General features: G+C 34.2%; 1 protein-coding gene across 5 annotated transcripts; it reads left to right on the top strand.

The window, feature by feature from the left end:
• Positions 1 to 506: 506 nt before the first annotated feature.
• On the top strand, positions 507 to 11534 carry LOC139856195 (chromatin modification-related protein EAF1 A-like). Of its 5 annotated transcripts, XM_071845448.1 has the most exons (23): positions 507 to 791; positions 2343 to 2471; positions 2572 to 2626; positions 2708 to 2805; positions 2915 to 3917; positions 4020 to 4139; positions 4299 to 4454; positions 4707 to 4898; positions 5445 to 5525; positions 6214 to 6271; positions 6357 to 6865; positions 6938 to 6991; positions 7120 to 7177; positions 7275 to 7363; positions 7442 to 7495; positions 7595 to 7675; positions 7935 to 8072; positions 8188 to 8304; positions 8413 to 8516; positions 8636 to 8866; positions 8970 to 9297; positions 9383 to 10726; positions 11098 to 11534. In XM_071845448.1, the coding sequence occupies exons 2-22, from the start codon at positions 2395 to 2397 to the stop codon at positions 10628 to 10630; spliced, it is 4851 nt and encodes a 1616-aa protein (XP_071701549.1). In that variant the 5' UTR covers positions 507 to 791; positions 2343 to 2394; the 3' UTR covers positions 10631 to 10726; positions 11098 to 11534. The 5 variants fall into 5 exon arrangements, with proteins under 5 accessions (XP_071701549.1, XP_071701548.1, XP_071701545.1 ...); XM_071845447.1 differs by having other exon boundaries at positions 8188 to 8516; XM_071845444.1 differs by having other exon boundaries at positions 8188 to 8516; positions 8967 to 9297.
• Positions 11535 to 18322: the final 6788 nt, after the last annotated feature.

The following is an 18322-nucleotide window of genomic DNA, read 5'->3' as shown; positions in this document are numbered from 1 at the left end:
TATTAGTTTTTATTGCGGAGTATTTATGACCGGGTCTCACAACACGCAATTCACTATGATTGGATTTGCGTATTGCGAGACTCGGTGATCGAGGAGTTGCTAGTCGTGATCAGTAATTCTCGATCATGATTGAGAAATTATCGGCCGTGACAGAGTGACATACATACATACTATCATGATTTGAGACACACAACGTGTGTTGTTTGTTTCATGTTGTGAAAATATTTTTGTATCCTTGTTTTCTTTTTTCTTTTTTTTTTCTTTTTTTTTTGAAATATACTAAACTTTATATACCCTGTGAAGATTAAACAAAACTTTGAGAAAGGGCGAATTATATATTTTTCTCATAAGTTAAATCACCCTTGTAGCTCTTTTTTACTAGAAAACAATAGGAAAACAAAAAGCCCAAAAAGCCCTGTTCGTCAACTTCTGCGTGTCCAGCCCATTTACACACGGAGACGACGAAATAGTTTTCTTTTTCCTTCCAAATCTTAGAGAGAGAAACCTTTAAGAGCGAGAAACATAATTACGAGCTTGAAGACGAACATCATATATACAAAACACAAATCCAACATTTATGTATATCATCTGTATCTATAATTTCTGAGTGATTAGGGCTAACAATTTCTAATAAGAGCCACACACTCTATTCTTTTCGTGTCCTGTATTTTCTAGGGCAAAATTGATTTTTGATTCGAAAAATTGATCGATTTTGGGTTTAAATTAGAACTTATTAGGTTAGGGAAAACGTTTCTAAGCTGGGAATTATTGCACTGCTTTTCGCAATTCAGGTATTTCTTGCTGAAACTTTTGAATTTGACGAAATGTTGTATTTTGTTAAAACCCTAGAACTGCAAGTTTTGGGAATTTTTGATTTTGAGTTGGTTGTATGGTAATGAATGTGTAGTTATGTAATTGAAGTGCTGTATTGGTGCATTTTGATGGAATGCATGTCTGTAAACGAACATAGTCCAAATAAATGTAACTAGGGTTACTTTTTTTGCTCAAATTAGTGTGTTATTCGTTATTATATGTGTTTTGGTGGAACTTTTTTGTTGAGATAAAAAATATTTACAACGGTGACGTGGGTATGTACTGTGGTAGGCAATGGGGTGTGCCAAGCACTCTAATTGTCCTTGTATATAAGTTTATTGCTGTAAGTTGAAGTGTCTCGCACACGCGGGATTGGATATTGTTTTCGTTGATGTAAGTTGTAGTGCTTTGCTCTTTTGTGCATCATGAACTAATGATTGGTTAACTGAAGTTGAAGTCTTATGTTAACTGCGATTTACTTATAGATAGTGTTGCTTGGGTGTATGAATTGAATGATAATTTTAATATGAACTTACAGTTATGGTAAAAAAACGCTTATCTGGATGTAGATTATTTCCATGTTTGCTTATTTCTATAATAATAGTTCTCCATGCAACATATTCCATAATCACAATATCAACTGTAAGTAACATGCAATTTTATATTACTTCTCTCACTGTGTACATGACTGTTACTCTATTAGGAAAAATATGTTCTATTTTATCCATCATTCTCATATGTATGAATTCTCTCATTCACTGGTGCACATGTAACTTGTTCGTGCAAACCTCGTCTACCGAAGAACAACAGAGGTGGCCGAGGTTGATTGATATCTCTTCAGTATTAGCTTAATTTGTAGTGTCTTTTCGTAGTTGCTTGTCCGATGTGTGATGTCTATATGATGAGATCCAACTCCTAAGTATTAAGTATCTATAAGCTATCATGTGCATGTTTTAAACAATGTTACATGACAATTGATACGTCCATGGTGATGATGAACAAGTATTCCTTTCTAAGATTACAAATATGGAAATTGGTAGGCTGTCATACTAATCTGCAATTTTAGTAGAACAACTTAAGCACATCTGTGAATATGACATTGAATTAGGTTACTCTATTTAAATTAGATAATGCTATAAACTGATAAGCTCCTGTACGTAGCTAACCCAAACACCCCCTAGATATCGTACATTTAGGTAGTTACATTAGTGGAGTATCTCACTTTAATATATTTTATTACGGGCTTTAAGCTATATATCCATAATTTTTTTCGTTTCCAAAGAAATTTATAAGTGAACTATTTGAACATAGTCCCATTGCAGCTGATTAATACATACAACGTATATTCGATCACATTGTCACTTTTTATTTGGAATGCTCAAAGATCCATATCATGTGTGTATTATAGGCATTTGTTTTCACGTGTTTGCTGGTATTGTATTTTCGTCTATTTTGTTTTTATGTGATTCTTGCACACTTTTTTGTAAATTAACATACTTTCTGAATTAAGGGCTGGAACATAATTGTAGGTTTTATTTGTGGGTATGAATGGATGCTTGTAGTCAATGCTGAGCTCATTTCATGGGAGGAGTTGGGATTTCTTCAACACCGTCTTTGCAGCAATCATCAGATCTTGAGAAAACTCAAGCCGAACTTAGGTAACAGTAGTTATCCTTAGTGTACTTTAATATGTTTGCTTTCATCCCTTTTTATATTTTGTCATACAAAACAAACATAACTGGTTCGTTTTTTCTACAGGCAAACATTCAACGCTGCTGAGAAGTTTAGAAGAGAATTAGAATTCTTGCAGAAAGTAGGCTGATGTGATTATTTTCATAATTATGATTTAAAGAATTTTTCAGCATAGATATTTAAATTAAATTGTTAATTTCAGGGCGGAGATCCATTAGACTTGAAACCTGGAAATGTAGCTTCGATTAGCTTTCAGTCCACATCACTGACAGAGCGGCATTCTAAACAGTTGAAGACAAGGTCTGTCTCTAATGTGTAACAATTGCAATATTTATGTTTATGTAGTTTTAATATCATCATTGTTGATAATATTTTCCATTGTTAATTTGATTTTCTTATGGTGTTATAGTGAAGCAAAGGGTAGTTTTGTAATTACTGCTTCACCCCATGGAGATTCTGTTGAGAGTAGTGGTAGATTAGGTGCTCCTTCAGTGTGTGAACCAAACAGTGCTGATAATCTCATGCTACTAAAAGAATCAGGCGAATCTGCTGTTCTTGAACTGCCCAAAAAGTCATATAAGCGTAGGATTAGATCTCATCGGCCAAATCGCGATTATTCTCGGCATGTTTCAAGAGATTTTAAGGGACCCACACACGATGCTGATAATCAGGAGTGGAACTACTTGTTAAACTCCAATTCCAACCCTAAAAGTCCTGATGCTATTAAAAATTCTAATAGTCATATAGGAAATGAATTAGATGGTGAGCCAGCTGTACAATCAACCCTTGGCCCTGCACGTGGTCCACACGCTAATGCTTTACTAGAGAGTCATCATCTTCCATTAAAATCTGACAGTCAGGATGCTTTTATTATAACGGCTTCAACGGAGCCTAAAACGTTAGCAAATATAATAGTTCCAACCAACGGTAATGGAAATGCAGAAGAGATGAAAAGTATACCTGATACCAATAAGATATTGGACGAGGATTCGTCATGTAAGCAAACGGGTCAGCACTGTTTTAACAATAATGGAAATGGAAATGCTTTGCTTACTAATGGGCCAATGGAACCAAATTTGGAGGGTGTTAATATAGGTGCAAAAAATAGTGATGAGATGTTGAATATCGATCCGGCTTCAAAGCAGGATGAAGGTTTAAAAGGACCTGAAACTGCCAAAGAAGTTGGCTCAGATGGACCTACTAGTTTGAAAACAGAAAGAAAATCAAGCGTTGTTGTGGGACCCGATTCCATTTCTCAAGATGGACATCCTTGTAATAACAGACCTCAGGGTTCAAATGAGTCTCGTGTTCACGAAGAATGTACAGTGCAAAATGCATGCTCTCAGGACACCCTGAAATTGGCAATCAAGGAGCGTGAAGACTCGATTCTAGAAGAGGCTCGAATCATAGAGGTTTGTTTTATTTTATCATCATGTATGTCGAATTCAAGAAAGTTAAGTCGTATCCCCAGAATAATATCCCGAATAACTGATTCGAGATTGTATTATAAACAGGCGAAACGTAAGGGGATGGTTGAATTACCTGTTAGAACGTTATCTATAGAGACACGACTTAAATCTCAGTGGGATTTTGTCCTTGAGGAAATGTCTTGGTTGGCTAATGATTTCGCACAGGTTTGTATATACTTATTACTTGTATAGATTAAAGTCACCCCAATAATATATCAATTATTTCTTCAAGTTATTAATATGTATTATTCGATCAGTAACTCAATAAGATTTTTGGTCGATTGGTTTAGCTATCGTGATTCTCAGTACCTTGTTTACCTACAGGAGCGCCTTTGGAAGGTAACCGCAGCTGCTCAAATATCCCGAAACGTTGCCTTTGCTTCTCGGTTAAGATTCCAACAACAAAGTTCACTGCAGAAGCATAAGGAAGTGTCTCATGCTTTGGCGACAGCTGTCATGCAGTTTTGGGACATGATACAGGTTTTTTTTAATATTTGAAACTGTTATAGTAGTGAGTATTAACTAATCTATCGGCACTATCGAAAAAGAATGCTCTTGTTAGTTGGTATGGTTATGAATGTATGATGTTGGATTGAACGCATAATGACTTGGTATAAATGAATTCTGAGTAAATTAATGTTTTTGAAGGTGGATATTATTGATTAGTCTGAAACTTTAAAAGTTCATGGCAGTGATATGATAGACCACAGCTTATATTGTTTCATTTTACAGGCTAAATACAAGGGAGCTGAGTCGTACGGCCTAAATAAGGATCGTGCAGTTGGGATTCAGGAGTATGCAGCAAGGTTTTTGGAGTATAATAGCTCGCTTATTCTTTGGAACGCACCTCAAACGCCTGCGTCTTATGATAATATATCTGATCTTTGCATAATGGACCGTTTGTGGGAAGATAATTTGACAGAAGTATGGACCATGATTGCATGCGTTATTTAGCTACCTCTGCTTGTCAATAACATGTGTAAAAATCAGTTTGGATTACCAAACTAAAATAACTGAACTGGAATTGGGAATTCGGTTATATTCGAGATGATTCTCAGTTCAATATTTTCTCGTTACCTGGTTATTGACTTGGTCTGGAACCTGAACCAACCTGCACTTTTCTACTATAAACCATTCTTGTTTTTTTAATAAAGTTTCAAAATTCGGTTCTTTGTTGGACTCTGGTTCAATCTGGTCAGTTTTTTGGGTTCATTTTTTTTGTATTGTGTGGTTTTGTTGGCTCAGGTACAGTCCAGTTCCATTGTTTTCCAGTAATTGGTTTCAGTAGGCTCTGCTTCATTACAGTCCAGTTTTGTTACACAAACTCAATGAGGCAAATTATACACACTCCAATACTATCTTCACTTAGCTGTGAAGTTCAATGGGGATAATAATAATAATAACGCTTTACATTGTTACTTGGTGTGCTATCCCTGCACGTCTATATTTAATGGTTTATCTGTAATGCAGGAGAATTTATTTTATACAGTACCACCTGGTGCGATAGAGGCCTACAGAAAGGCTATTGATTCTCACTTGCTTCAGTTTGAGGTAAAAACTGTTGTGAACGGACTTCTCTTCATGTAAAGACTTAATTTTTCTTTGAATGTGTATATATAATTTATATGTATATGTGCTCTTCTCAAAATAGTATTTAGTTCTTAAGTCTTTAATCCTATGGCAGTGAAGTATTTAGGTTGGTGTTTGAGGTTCTATAGTTCTGATCATTATTACTAGAAAGCAGACACAAATGTGATGTCACCTATAAGGAAATTAGGCACATAGATTTGGATAAGGGTGAGCTGTCACATTAATTTTTATCTTTTGACAAAACTGAGTTTACAGACTAGCAAACACCTTTATTGTAATTTTTTAGGACTATATGACTAAGTTGTCCTTTTTATTTTGGAGGGTAGAGATAGGATTTTTTTACAGTTTACAATGGTAATATATGTGAGGATTTACTTACCATTTGAGTTGTTTAGATCCACATGTTCGGCACATCATTTTAATCTTCATAAAATGCGGAGTACTATATATGAAGTGTTAAATAAGCGTTTTACAATTAGAATGAAGTATAGAATGTTGAAAGGAATCTGTAAGCCCATTTCTTTGGTGTATGGTAACTATAAACAGATTTGACGAATATGGATGATTTCTCTTACATCACCAGTCAACTTTAAGTTGACCAAATTAATTAATTAATTAATTTATCTATTTATTCTTTTTGTATCTTCAGAGAACTGGGAGCAGCATGCAAGAGGAAGTGGATACTTCTGGCTATGATGCTGCTGCAGGTAATATAAACTTGTTGCTATATTTACACCGTGCTTAGTAATTTTACCAATTGAAACTAACTTCATGTAAATTTTACTCTTCAAGATAATGCATTTGAAGAGGATGAGGGAGAAACAAGCACATATTATATGCCAGGTGTTTTGGAAGGTATCAAATCAACAAAAAATTCTCAAAAAGGAAGGAAAAATTTCAAATTATATGGTCCTAGACCATATGATATGGGAGGTGATCCATCATACATGCAATCTGTTGAAAGGGCTATAGGAACTCAACCATCTGTGTTGAACGGAAAACGATCAAGCAGCAGTCTAAACGTTACAATTCCAACAAAACGTGTGCGTACTGCATCCAGACAGAGGATTATAAGTCCATTTAATGCAGGATCTTCGGGTCAAATACATGCACCAAACAGAACAGACGGTTCAAGTGGTGATAACAATTCTTTTCAGGATGAGCAAAGTAATATACATGTTGTTTCTCAAATACAGAACAATATGGAAGCTGAATCCATGGGAGAGTATGAAAAACAATTACAGTTTGATTCTATGGAAGTATCAAATAGACCTAAAAAGAGAAAGAAAGAAAAACATCCGGTATGTAGACACTCATTGGAGCCTTATTGTCTTTTAGTTGTCGCAACTGAATTTTGTCTTATGACGGTGTAGGGATCCACGTTCGAGAACCGATGGCAACTTGATTCTAATTATCTAAATGAGCAGGTGAATTTTAACATTTATTTAATACTAGTATTTTGGTGCCTTATATTAAGTGATAAAGTTGTGGACTTCAGTTTGAGGAACATGATAGCAATTTTCGTCTAATCTTTTTTATGTTTATGTAACCTCAGAAGGATCACTCAAGGAGGAGACTGGACCCACATCAATTTGACTCCAATGGAAGTAGCGGTACGGCTCTCTTATTTTATGTGTGTTATTAAATTTCTTCATGTATTTTCTTAATCACATTTTGCAATCTTATTATTAAATGACAATCTTACTACAGTGGCGTCTCAAATGAGTAATATGTCCAACCAAAATAAGTTCATTAAATCACTTGTCCGTGATCGCAGTAGGAAAGTCAAAGCACCTAAGGTACTTTGCTAACTTTCTCTAATGCTTATAATTAAGCTTTTTCTTTCATGATTTAATGATTGATTTACATTTCTGCAGACCCCTGTTGGGCAACCTGGTTCAGGAAATGCTTGGTCATTATTTGAGGACCAGGTTGACTTTTTTGTTCCCTTTTCTTTTGGTCACTGAAAACTTTTTCCCCCTCTTATAACCAAATGTTAGATGTCATACATACTGTTCTTGTTTTCTCAGGCCCTTGTCGTACTGGTACATGATATGGGTCCGAATTGGGAGCTTATAAGTGATGCCATTAACAGTACTTTGCAATTCAAGGTAAGTAGTATGTTCGTATGTGCCTAGTCCTTAAAAATCTATCATGTGTCAGGTTGCATTGCTTCACAAGCACATTTTTCTCTAATTTCACTCTTCATATTACTTAATGGGTTAGGTATGATTACAAAGCTATTAATGTTATAATAATCTTGAGCTTCAAATATAAAAGGATTTAGAAATACAGCTTTACCGGCTCGTTCTTAGGTAAACGAGTTGAAATCAGCCGGGCTATAACAACTAATCTTTGCAATATGTGCAGTGCATCTTTCGCAAAGCCAAAGATTGCAAAGAACGGCACAAAATCTTAATGGATAGAAATACTGGTGATGGAGCTGATAGCGCTGAAGATTCGGGGTCATCTCAACCTTATCCATCTACGTTACCTGGCATTCCGGAGGCAATATTTTCAATTTTTTTTATTATTTTTATTTAATGTATTTCGTATGCTATGAAATTTGATTCCAAAGTTTGAACTATATCGTTGCTTCTGTGTTATGATATATATTATGCAGGGTAGTGCAAGACAATTATTTCAACGGCTGCAGGGACCAATGGAAGAGGATACACTCAAATCTCACTTTGAAAAAATTATTGTAATTGGACAGAAACAACATTACAGACGAATGCAGGTGACCAATTTTCGCGATACTGTGTGTCTATTGGCTAATGCTTCAAATTTTGTGCTACTGTACTTACATAATCTGTTCGTTTTTTTTTTCTTTTCTTCTCCAAATAAGGATAATCAGGATCCAAAACAGTTGCAGCAGCCTCATAGTTCTCATGCATTTGCTCTTTCCCAAGTCCACCCAAATAACCTTAATAATGGGGGTCGTGTCCTTACGTGAGTTTTTTGTTATGTTCTAATGTAACCCTTGACATCGAATGTCTACTTTTTGTTTATGTTTTATTATTTGTCATCATATATCCTGATACTGTGCTCTGCCCTGTTTTTCTTGTAAGGCCTCTTGACCTATGTGAAGCAGTGTCATCCAGCCCAGATGTTCTTCCAGTTGGCTATCAAGGTCCTCATAGTGGTGGGTTCCCACCAGGTCTAAACCATGGTCCTGTGCCCCCAGTGCTTCCTGGTTCTGGTTCTGGTTCTGGTTCCGCCTCCTCTGCACCCAGTTCGTCCAACTCGGTTCATGGCAGTAACCCTCAGTCTGTGTCTGCACCATTTAATCCGTCTCATAGGTAATTTTGTATATAGATTTGAGATTTTGTTCCCAGTGGTGTTCATCCAAACTCTACTTTCTGGTATCAGATCCTGATTCTTTGTTTTGTACCTATATAGTAGAGAAGGAAGATATGGGATCCCGAGAACAGGCTCATCATCAGCAGATGACCAACAAAGAATACAACAATACAATCAAATGTTATCTGCACGAAATGCTCAGCAACCCGGTTTGCCACCTGGATCACATTCTGTAACCGATCGTACCGGTCGGATATTACCTGCTGGAAATGGTATGGGTCCTGCGGGTATTAATAGAAACCCGAGGATGGCTAGACCAGGCTATCAAGGGATTGCATCAACATCCACATTGAGTCCTCGAATGGCAACACCAAGTTCCTCCAATATGCACTCTGGGCCAAGGCCACGTGATCCTATGCATATGATTCGGGTCAGTTTCTGTTTGCATTGTATTGTGACATTCATCATCTTCAGTTATACTATGTTACGTAAACTTAATCTTCTAATTTTTACAGCCCAACAACAACATCGATCACCAAGTAACACAAAGTGGGCCTGGGCCAACTCAAGGAGTTCCTACATTTTCGGGTGGACCAAGTTCATCGTTTCCGAATCAACTTCCCCAACAACCGTATCCACGTCCAATTTCTGGCCCAACTTCACCACTTGTGCCTACCAGTAATTCCCCTTTTCAGGGACACCCAAATCATTATGCAATGAGATTAGCTAAAGAGAGACAACTTCAGCAACAGCGGTTACTCCAACAACAGCAACAATTTTCTACATCCAATCACGTGATGCCACATGTACAACAACAACAACCACCACCACAAGAGTCTTCACTTCCTGTTTCGTCTCCACAAAATAGTACGCGATCTTCTTCTCCGCCCGTGTCAATGGGGACACCATCTATGACTCCAAAACATCCAGCGCCACCTCATGGGCTCGCGAGGAACCCTCAACCGAGTGGTAACCAAATCATAAAGCAGCCGAGACCACGTCCGCCAAATCAGTTTCAACATATGCCACCTCAGCAACGACAACAGATGCCACCTCAGCAGCAAGCTAAGCTTATGAAAGCTGCTAGGGGAAATATGATGATGAATCAGAATCTTCCTACCGATTCTTCTTCCTCTCTACCAAATGGGTTTTCAGGAGGCCAATTTATTCCAGATGAGGGTTCTTCTCAGGGTGCTGAAAAGCAATCTGTACCTCAGTCTTCTTTAAGTCAAACACCCCTGAAGAAGACGTTATCTGGTAAACCGCAAAAGCCTTCTTATTCGGGTGATAATAAAAACAATAAAAACCATGCTTCATCGTTGGTTACCTCAAGTACCAGCCACCACAAGTTAGTGAATCAAAAACAAGCAAATACACCTCAGAATTTGTTGCTTAATCGGAAAGCCAAGACATCTGATCAGTCTACAAGCAAACAAGCTGAGTCACCCAATTCCTCTCAGCCAAGTACAGTTGTCCCAACGCCTCGTGTATCTTCTGATGATGCAAATAGTACTGAAATACCTGTTGTATCTTCTTCGGCTGCTGATTCAGGTAATCCGGGAACACAGTTGAGTAAGAGTTATGTGCAGGTGTCTTCACCACAAACAAACCATCTAGGAACAGAGAATGAACGCACTGGACTGGCCGTGGACCAAGATACAGTTCATAGGCTGTCTTTTTCAGACAGCTTGCCTAATCCTGTCGCACATGATGCTAGTGTACAGCAGCAGCAGCAGCAGCAGCAGCAGCCGCCTTCTTCATAACTACTTCCCCCATCTTACCTACTAGGTTTAGATGGGAATAGAGCCTACTGGGCAGTAGTGTTTGGCTTGTGCTGTCCTTGTAACAGAAGTTTACAGGTTAGTTTCCACTTGCATTTTCCTTCTCTAATTTTAGGAATGACAAGATGGGTGGGGCAGGCATGTTTGAGTAAAGGGTAAATTTGACTGGGTTAGATGGAATACTTGAAATTTTTTTAAATGAGAAGGATAAGTTAGAATTCTGAGAGATTGTTATACTTTAGTCCTACTTTACTCTTGCTACCTAAATTATGTACTCATCCGGGAAAAATATGAAGCTGATTGATATACTACCGTCCTACTTTGCTATACTATTGTGATACATACCAGATTATTATTAGGAATTAAGATCATATTTTCTATGGATTCGAAGGCTTTAAATGAGAAGGATTAGTTTGAACTTGATGCTGATTGTTGGTGTTGATAATCAGGCAGATGAAGCTCGGTTCCATCAGCTGGGAAAAGATGGAAGCAGGGTGCAATTTGTTAACTAATTAGGTTAACTGGAGTTTAGTAAAGCTGACATGGCATGGATAGTTGTTGGGTGTTTTTGTATAAAATCATGAAGAGATGGAGGAGCCTAAAGAGCGCTGCTATGTGTACAGGATATTCATCTCTCGTTTATTAAAACATTTTGTTTATTATCTTTCTTTCTTTCTCCTTTTGGAATCAAGCCTTAGATTAGCCCCTATGTGTTACTACCCTTTTGTAATAGGTGGGTAGTTATCATTATTATATGGGTTAAGCCTGGGAAATTTTGTGAATACTAGTAAGCTCATTTAGTGTACACTTAGATCAATGTTGTTAAGATGTCCTTCGATGCATCGCTTCAGTGATTACATGTGCAGTTCTGGCTGCTTTTTTTTTATTAAGTTCTGATTGCTAAATCAGACTTCCTGGTAAATCTTGAGTTTGCAATTGAATCAAGTTAATGGGTGACGATATCACCGACTTTCAGAACAGCATACTTAAATATGTAAAATATAATTTTATTTATATGAGGCAACAAGGATGAAATTATAATTCGACCCATAATCTATAAAATATTGGTTTTTTTTTTTTTTTTTTTTTTTTTGTTGCAAAGGATATAATTTGCTGTATTTTACTAAAGAGTTGATGGCATCTTTGCACGAAAAATATCTATAAAAGCTTTTAGAAAGTCCAATGAATCGATTTTACACCAAAGAGCCAATGGCTTGGCGGTATCGAGGTCACCCTTACAACCTTGAGGTTGAGGGTTCGAGTCCTGCTTAGGACAATTCGTGGTGTATATATTCGAGTTAGATTTAAGTGGGTGTGTGAGTTTGTCTTTCAAAAAAATAAAAATAAAAAAAAAATAATCGATTTTACAATTTAAAAGTAAAAACACTTTATTATAAATTGATTTCACGATTTGATAAATTTCATGGTCTGTCTGAAGAATATAAAGTTCCAATCTTGAAATATATTTAACCTCGTATGTCAAATTCGGTAACCCCAAGTCCCCAACTACAGCCACATTTTTAATGACTTATCACTAGTCATTTACCAATATTATAATTATATTATTATAATATTAATTAATTAGTTTTTCATATATTAATTTAACGTTTTTGGATTAGGTGAGGCTAAAAGTTGAAGGTAGTGTCTTGGTGAATAACCCAACATTGAAAACTTTTTTTCAACGAAACACTAAATAATCCACTTCCATTGTCACTTTTACTTTTCTTTTCTGGAAATGTATAATATATGGCAATTGATTTTCCACATTCACTTTTGATAAATTTCATGACCCGTCCTTATCCATCTGGACGAATACATTATATTTGGTTACATCGCGAGGTACTTGACCTCTATATGATACATTTTACAAACATTGCATTCGTTTTTAAAAGACAAACTTTCTTTACATTGAAAGTTGACGACATGCATATCATTTCATAATATATCTAACTATAATTGACTTAGTAATAATCTTGATAAACTCAACAACTCGAATGCAACGTCTTTTGAAATATGTCATGAATGATTCCAAGTAATATCTCTAGGATGAGCTAATGCACAGCGGGAGATTTCTTTCATACCTGAGAATAAACATGCTTTAAAGTGTCAACCAAAAGGTTGGTGAGTTCATTAGTTTATCATAAATAATCATTTCAGATAGTATAATAGACCACAAGATTTCATTTTCATAAACATCATTCTCGTATCAGGCATTTCGCAAACTGCATAGAGATAAAAATCATTCATATGGATTGAACACCTGGTAACCAACGTTAACTTAATGCATAGAATATCCCCAAAACAGAACCTCTCGTCTGTATAATAATCTCGAAGTACTAAAGCATTCGTACCCCGAATGGGACTTGTCAAGGTCCATAGATCTATCTTTAGGATTCGCGTCAATCAGGGGACATTTTCCTAAATTCTTAGGTTACCAGACTTGAAGGGCGATATTCGGTTTAATAATCCAACCATATAATGTAGTTTTTGATCACTTGTGTCTATTTCGTAAAATATTTATAAAAGCAGCGCATGTATTCTCAGTCCCAAAAATATATATTGCAAAAGCATTTAAAAAGGGAGCAAATGAAACTCACAATACTGTATTTTGTAGTAAAAATACATATGACGTCATTGAACAACTGGACAAAGCAGGGTTGACCTCGAATTCACGAACCAATATTAATTATATATATTTATATGTTGGTCAATATTTGTTTGATAATTTAAGTCAAGTCATAGTGTACTGCAATCCTAATGCTCGAGACTAATACGCAAAAATCAACAAAAGTCAGTTTGACTCAAAAAAATGTTTTCCAAATTTTATACATGATTAATATATACTTTATATATCGTCGTTTTACATTTTTAAATAATTTAAAAAGATTTACTAGAGTAAATAATATAATTCTTTTATTAACAAATATAATTTTATATAAAAATATACTTTTATATATCTTAAGTAATAAAATTTATAAAGTTCATTTGATATCATAAAAATATTATAATAGGTTTTATTAAGGTAATTATATTTTTTGTATTACATATTTATTTGATAAAATAACATTGATAATAATAATAAGTAAAAGTTGTACGAGTATTATTTTGTATTAATAATTATTATTATTCTACTAATAATAATAACAATATTTATATTTACGAAACTGGTATTATAACAATATAATAATTCTTATTAATAATGAAATTTTATATTAACAATGATATTCCTATTAAAAATAATAATTTTTGTAAAGATGATATTTTTAATATTAATAATAATACTTTTAATAATAATAGTGATAAAATAATGAAAAATGATAATTTTATCTAAATCAATATCTTTAAATTTCATCATGATACTCATACTCATTATTTCCTAATCAATTTGTTAATAGCTTTTAAATCGTCTTTTATATCGCGTTCATTTTAATGATAATAATAGTAATCATAATAGTTTGATATAAAAAAAAAAAAAAAAAACTAGAACGACGATAATAACGACGATAATAATAATAATCATTTTTAATAATAATATCAAAATTCAATTGACTATATCTTCTAATCCGTTCATCGAATCCATTCGACATCTAAAGGAAAAGTTCTTAATTTTTCGCTAGCTTTCCAAGGACATGCGTATCTTATACCTTATCTCAACCGCATAGGTGACTAATTTAAGATTCAACATAACCTAACTAATGGCAATATCAAGAGTACAAACATGCATAATCCTATATTCTCGAGCACTAGTTAGGGATACACTATTAATATGTAAAAATTAATTTACGAGTACTCACGTATCAATATTGAGACTCAATATTGCAGGAAAGGTACGTACACGCAACGGAGATGATAAACACTAGATTGACCTCATGAGCATACTCATGAACCATACACATCACCTCCATAGCTATAACCCATAATTTCCTTAGCCCTATCCCACTCATAAAACCCATGGTGCAATAGCTCGCGCGTACCCCTTGTCGTAGTATTTTATGTATAATACTAGTATTATCATTCCTAACAATACTAATACTAATAATAATAAAATTAATAACCTTAATAATAAAATTAATATATAAATAAAATAAATAAGTAAATATTACGGAGTAATATACATAGATAGAGAGGTTGAGAAATGGAATGAAATTGGAACCAGTCGAAGAGCTTTATGCATTTCACTTCACCAAACCCCCCATGCGATCGCATGGGGGTTGTGTGTTTACATCATGCGACCGCATGGTCGAGATTTACAGCTCATACGCACACAAGGAGTTTACACTCGTTCCTTTCCTTTTCACATATATTACGTACTATAGATTTATTTATATATTAATTATAATATATTTAATCTTTAGAATTAATTAAATATTATATTATATTTACGTGCATAATAAAAATATAATTTTTACAAAAATGACTCGTACGTTGTCACTCGACTCATGTACTACTTTCGGTTTTTCGAGCGCACTTTCGTACGTTTAGAAAACTAGCCTTTTACGTTACGCGACGTGTACCTTTAATAAAAATTTGATTTATTTATCAAAAAATGCTTTATGAAAATGTATCTTATAAAATTTGAGCGTCGTGGTCATTTGCTTCTATAAATCAGGGACTCTTTGTTTACGAAAATATATTATTTTTAATTGAAACGTTTTATGACTAAATTAAAAATAGAGATATATATATACATATTTAGAAATATTAGTTTGCATCCAAAATCTTTTATTTAACAATATAACATTTAGTTTTTTTCAAAACCCTTTATTTTTCAAAGTTTATTTTTATTTCATTTTGGAAAATAGTTTAGCGCGTAACGTTTTTCTTTTTAAGAATTTAAATAGATACAAGTACTAATTGTTTTTAAATATCAATTGCGTCACTAGACGAGTGTTACTACTGTGTACTTGATTTGGAAACATATATTTCTAATGAACACGTTTTAAGTACACGTTACAACCAATATTTTTAACTTACGTCTGTTTGCTCAAAGGCCGTTTAGATAGACAAGTCCTATTATAACAAAAAGTGTTTTCGTATAGTTGAAAACTACATCAATCGATTACTATGGAATTCCATCGACAAACATATGGAACCAAATACTATATTGTAAAGTATTTATACTTAATATTTCGTTAACGTTATCAAGTTATAATATATACACATATACATATATAATCATATTCGTTCGTATAATGGTTCGTGAATCTTTGGAATTTGGTCGAGGTTAAATGAATGTAAGAACACAGTTTAAAATTTTTTAGATTCAATTTACAAACTTTGCTTATCGTGTCGGAATAACATAAAGTTTAAAGTTTAAATTTGGTCGAAAATTCCCGGGTCGTCACAATAAATTCATCATAATCATAATTTTAGTTAACTTCCTAAAATAATCTTATGCTATATGGGGTAATTGTTTAATACCAGTTGTATATTCTTTTTTTTAACCCTCTTAGCTAAACTCATAGCTTTTGACATCAAGAAAAAATGGGAACTTCCGATTCTTTTTCGTTTGCTGAGTCTTTGAAAAATGAATGAGTAGTAAATTATTGTTCTTGTTTTTTTTTTCTTTTAATTTCTTTGTGAGTAATGAAATATTTTTGCTTTCCGTTTGCTTGTTGGTCTTCCTAGTACCTTACTAGGGAGGCGAGTTTTTATTCTATAAAATTGTCATTCAAAAAAAAAAAAAAAAAAAAAAATAGAATTGTTTTTACTTTTTTTTGTAAAAAAATGATTTATTCTTCTTATTACTTTCTTTCTATCTTGAATTTGGAATTTTTATGCACCTTCAAACAAGTAATCATGATTATGATTTACTTGAACTTAGTTCTAGCGTTTGTATCTTGAATTGGGAAAATTAAAATTGAATTTTTGATTAAATTAATCTGAGACACTATCCATTTTGTCAACTTTGATAGATGAATATCAATATAAGAATAAGAAGAATAGTTGCCCAAAATTTAAAATGCCAGCAACTCCCCTTACCGCAATGTGTTGCAAGGATCATTGGACTGAATCGAGCATTCATTTTGTATTTATCTATTTAGAGTGCTCCCAATGGAGACATGTCTCCAGCTTAGTCTTCAGCGCCACATCAGCACTTTTTTCCCACTTCCTTCTCAGGACTAAACCCAGGACTAAACACTCCCAACCATGACACTCCTTCCTTCCATTTTTTTTAATTTTTTATTTTTTTATTTTTTCAAAAATAAAATTATTTTAATTATATATATTATAAATTATAAATATTTAATAACATAAAACTAAATTTCATTGATAATTAAAAAAAAACATTACAAATAATTAAAATTAAAACATAGAGTTTAAAATAAAATTACATAGAGTATTTTTGGCCACAATAAAAGTGGGACCCACAATAATAATAATAAAAATTAAAAATATCTCATCTTCCTCATCTACATCTACATCTACATACACATACATATACATATACAGTCCATTCTTCATCTTCTCTATCTCCATCTTCAATTCATGGCTAAAAAAAAAAAAGAAAAAAAGCTTTATTCTACGTCCGACCGTCCTCAAATATTTCAAGAAAGCACGAAAATGGAGACGATAGGCTGGACGGCTGCGTGGGCGGCCCCCTGGGCGGCCCGCTACCCAGGGGCGGAGCTACATAGCTATTACTGGGGCCCGTGACCCCACTAAACAGGCCAGAAATTTACAACCCAGCAGCCCGCATAGTGTATTTTATTTTGATATTTAATTAGGGACACCATCAAGATATGATATATACTCACGAGTCCAGCACAGTTTTGGGTCCCAAGCCTTTTTATTGCAGAGATAATACCCAGTAGCCCATTAGTTAGCCAATATTAGAGAAAAAGCCCATTGATTCGTAGATTCTTTTTATAGTTTCCTATACATTTTAGCCTAAATTATTCCAAAAAAACTTTTAGAAAGCTTTTTTACGTTTAAGAAATACGGAGTAACTTTCATAATCTACAACCTTTTATTTTTCATTTTGCCGACCTTCCTAAATAGATGGTTGAAACCGGAAAACATTTTCATATCATTATGTCTACAAATTATTAAAGCTTGCTTTTGTTGTCATTGCAACCGCAATTGTCAAGAGTTTTCAACAATGAAAATACTCGATTTTTCTCGGTATTGTTTTGTGACACCATCCATTTCAAATCCTGGCTCCGCCCCTGCCGCTACCATCGGCGCCCAGGTGGGCGGTGGCTTGGGCGGGCTCCTGGACGGGATGGATGGTGTTGGAAAATCGTGTGTACTTTTACCAAAACAGATTAACGCAGCGGATAGTTAAAATAATAATCTTTTATTATTTTATGAACAAAATTTAACAAGATTAAATTTTCACTTATTTAATGAAACATGCACATGATTAACGATCCCAAAAATCCAGTTACACCATAATAATTGTCAAGAATATAAATCATAAGATGAGTAAACGATATACCTTTCTTGAAGAAACTGATTGAAGGAGAGAAACCTTTCTTGAAGAACCTGATTGAAGGAGAGAAACCTACGATCAAAAATATGACCGTCTCTTTGGATAGTCCACACTACACTTCAAACAACGTCAATGGATGCTAGTCCAAACCCAAGTAATAATCAATCAACATTTGATTAATATTATGAACCCAAAATATGTAATATGTGTTTTTCCTTTTAGTTCATCGAAAGCATTAG

Source organism: Rutidosis leptorrhynchoides, chromosome 6 (genome assembly GCF_046630445.1).
Source record: "Rutidosis leptorrhynchoides isolate AG116_Rl617_1_P2 chromosome 6, CSIRO_AGI_Rlap_v1, whole genome shotgun sequence".
Lineage (NCBI taxonomy): Eukaryota > Viridiplantae > Streptophyta > Magnoliopsida > Asterales > Asteraceae > Rutidosis > Rutidosis leptorrhynchoides.
The sequence above is the reverse complement of the archived record's forward strand: the minus strand, read 5'-3'. Positions and strand labels throughout refer to the sequence as shown.